The sequence below is a fragment of the Gossypium arboreum genome, chromosome 13 (genome assembly GCF_025698485.1).
Source record: "Gossypium arboreum isolate Shixiya-1 chromosome 13, ASM2569848v2, whole genome shotgun sequence".
Lineage (NCBI taxonomy): Eukaryota > Viridiplantae > Streptophyta > Magnoliopsida > Malvales > Malvaceae > Gossypium > Gossypium arboreum.
In genome coordinates, this window is record NC_069082.1 from 75,606,486 (window position 1) to 75,610,319 (window position 3,834).

Below are 3,834 nucleotides of genomic sequence, written 5' to 3' on the forward strand. Positions count from 1 at the left end.
ATATCATTTTGATAATATGACGAGTTTACCTAATTTATATTCAGTGAATCAAGACAAAAAAAAATGAATACAAGTCAAACTTTTCTTTTCTTAATATATCCTATCAAATAACATTTCAATTTTATTTATTTATGAGTGGGCTTTATTTCTTCTTCATCATCATTTGAGAAATCTTAACTTGTCTATTATATTATATTTTGCTGATTACATTAATTTAAATTTTTAATTAATTAATTATTAGAAGTGAGTTTTTTATTATTAATTAGTTGAAAAATAAAACTACATTCTGTATAATAGTAAGTTTTTAATATTTTATAGTTAATTTTCATTTTTAACATTTAAGAATTTTTTCATTAATAAAATGTATTTTTCAACCAACTAAATAAACCAAATAATATAATAAAACATAAATAATATTGTGCTAAGTACCTAAGTACTACGTTATGATATTTTTATTTTAGGATACCTAAAGCAATAGTAAAAGTTGTCCACTTTCATAATTATTGGTAGCCCAAAACTAAGTCCTACTTGTCAACTTTTAGTGAATATGAGAACCTAATTTTAATTCATATCATAAAATTCAACAACTCAAATCCAAACAAGATAAAAATTGTCGCAACTCAATGACTCAAAGTTAGAAGAGTTGAACCCAAAATGATCTTGAACAAAGTGACTCAAAATGATTAGAATCCAAATTAAATTGGCCCGGATAAAAAACAATCCAAATCTACAATGATCTAAACCAAAAATTGACACAATCTTGAAATAACTTGAAGCTAGAATGATCTAAACTCAAAACAACCACTTTTGAATTGACTCAACCCAAATTACCTGATCCAAGACCAACTTGACCTGTCTAATTGACAAGTCTAACCACATCCCAACCCGCCCGCAACCTTCCATTATTATTTATGCCTATCCCATAATATACGAATGAACCTATAGTCACAATGACACTCAATACTTCCCATGGACTTGGTTTATAATGTAATTCAGTGGAATCACAGCAGCTTTAAAGCAAGATTTTCCGTCACCCGCGGCCATGGCCTAATTGGCACTAAATAACCGAACACGAACTCCTTATCTATAACGGAAATGACTTAATAATCAAAACATATACAACATTGTATAATCGAACACAACATACAAAAGAGCAGTCAAATGGAACTGTGCATGACAATTTTTCTGTTTTCAAAGGTAAAACCCATGCAAGAATATTGCTTGTAGTCAGGCAAACATGATAGCGAACATATTTCATAACAGCCAGTATAAACAATAGAACGATTAACATGTAAAAGACAAATTGAATGGAAGAATTATGAAATAAGAGCAACAAAAATAGCTGCATGATACCACATTTTTATTACACTATCAAATATATATACAATCAAACTTAAGTTGACTTGAAGATAGAAAGGGAAAAGACAAAGTTAGAGTTACCTCAAGACAATCCCAAAAAGAAGCTAATTTTTACATTTTGACTTTAATGTCAAGCCACTTACACAATGCATGAACTACATGTTTGGATTTAAGTACTCCCTCCTCTATAGCATAAGCATCGAAAAGTACTGCTCGAATTCTTGATCAATGGTCGGTTTCCTTTTGGTTTGTTGAGCCTCTGCAGTAAAGTAAAAAAGTTTACTTCTCATTGTATAAATACATATATATATGAAGGAAAACCACATTACGTAATAAGATTGTAAATGCAATGCGTATATTTTTCAAAGTGTAAGGAAACACCTTGGTTGACACTCCATCGCCCGGATGAAAGAATATAAACATTTGGATTTGCCCCATCACAGTTGAGGATTTCTTCAATTTCCTTGTCTTGGTGTTGCTCTATGGTATAGTTTCCATATCGGGAGTAGATGTAATCTATGTCACTTCCATATTCTACAAGGGACTCATCTAGATTCTCAGCTAGCTCAGCATCAGCAGGTTCAGGCTCATCACCAGGAGAAGATACTACTTCTTTTTCGACACTGCTTGATGCTACAGTTCTACCATCAGAATGGGAATGTTGGGAGCTGGATCCCCAATTGGGTGATGATGAGGAGGAAGCTCTGTTATCATGCACAGATATTGCAGTATCCGAATCATCGCCAAAGCTATTACTATCTTTTGCCGATCCAGTTTCCAGTACATCACAAACAGCCCATGTCTTTCCTTGGAAAGTGCATGGAGTGAATCCCTCTACTTGTGTAATACTGCCAAACGTAGGAGGCTTCAAAGATAAGCTTTGCTTCCAACATTGATGCTTCGATAAAGGCAAGCCCAATTGTTCAGCCTCTAATTTCCTTTTTTTGTTGAAGTCAACAATGTTGATCGACTTCTTGAGAAAGCTGAAAATGATAATAGAATTGGGAATAAGATAAAGAGGGAGTAGCTATATATATATATATATATATATCTCCAAAATGAAAAGGAGGGAAGGTAACCTACTTAGAAGATCGATTTTCTTTCTAATATGCTGATCAAATGTTATAACAAACAAAAGCATCCAAGATGCCTAGGCCATTGATCATTATTGGTTCAAGGTTTTAAACCAGATCAACAAGGTACCTAAAATCCAATATAATATATGTCATGACTCGACTTGCTGGGCCATGTTCTGAGACACAAATAGGAATTGTTCTCTTCGAGTCTTGGTATCCATTTTGTAGAGTGCATTCTTTTGCATGTGAAGATGTGAGTTTAAATCTGTGGAGATACACCTAAAGGTAACAAAACCTTGAGAGGCCTATAAATGATTAGCACAAGCGTAAATGACAATATCAAGGAATTAATAGTAATTTTCTCAATTATGAAAATTGTTAATTTGTCCCATATGGTTAGGTCTTGAAACTTCAAGTTAAAGGCTTCAACAAGTTCGAGCTTTGCTGAATTAGTGAGGAATTTATGGTATAGAGGATCATATCATTTATGTACAGCAGCAAAGTGAATGGTGTACGGTACCTCCTAATGCCATTAAAAAGCAATGAACAAAAATGAATAATTGACATCAACCATGACCTTAAATAAGTATTATGTAAGTTTATAAAAGGTTATTTCTTTCACATCTGAAAATAGCAAGTGAAACGGAGAATATTCATTACCATACTTTGTAAAAATTCCCCTCAAAATATATACTGAGAAGCTAAAAGGGTAGAAGTAAAAGAACCCCACTAAGAAAAGAGAAGCACAGATGGTCAACGACAGTTGCAGAACTACTAAACAGCAAAGGATCAGATTAGATATATTAACTAACACCCATAATATGTACCAAAAAAAACTAACACCCACACACAAAATCCTCTTAAATTAGTAAAAATGTTAGCTGATCCACTAACATAGAAAAACAAGTCGCAAAGGATGTTGATATCGAAAAAAGATTCAATGATTCCAAGAGAATAAACTACAAAGTACATGCAATCAAAGCAGGTAAGAAATTAAAGACCCAGAAACGGAACCTCTTAATCTGAGATGGGTTGTTGGTTTCATTATTTGTTTCCATTTTCTGCCGGAAAATCTTCGACTCTCAAATGAGGCTAAAGGAGGAAACTTCAACTAAAGGACGACCTTTTTATCCTCGTTTGTGGATATCCGATAATAAATCCGCCATTTTTTCACTTCTCATAAAGTTGAAATTTTCATCGTCCTGGGTATGTGAGCGTGGCCAACAGTAGCCATTAACGTGTTGACACGTTGTCTTTGCTCATGTTAATTGTTGGAGCGTTTGTGAGAGAGTGCGTGAGATGATAACTCAGTAAGGACCATGCTGTGGCCACATGAGTTTCTCGTAGTTTGCGAGATGTTTCGGTACATAGAGAGCCCACTATTCAAATTATTACTCGT

General features: G+C 33.6%; 1 protein-coding gene across 1 annotated transcript; it reads right to left on the minus strand.

Moving 5' to 3' along the window:
- Window positions 1-1,316: 1,316 nt before the first annotated feature.
- Window positions 1,317-3,599, minus strand: LOC108461542 (protein FAR-RED ELONGATED HYPOCOTYL 1-like). Its single transcript, XM_017761410.2, has 3 exons — window positions 3,450-3,599; window positions 1,741-2,342; window positions 1,317-1,618 (listed from the first exon to the last, which is right to left on the minus strand). Exons 1-3 carry the CDS (start codon window positions 3,491-3,493, stop codon window positions 1,545-1,547), a joined length of 720 nt encoding a protein of 239 aa, XP_017616899.1. The 5' UTR covers window positions 3,494-3,599; the 3' UTR covers window positions 1,317-1,544.
- Window positions 3,600-3,834: the final 235 nt, after the last annotated feature.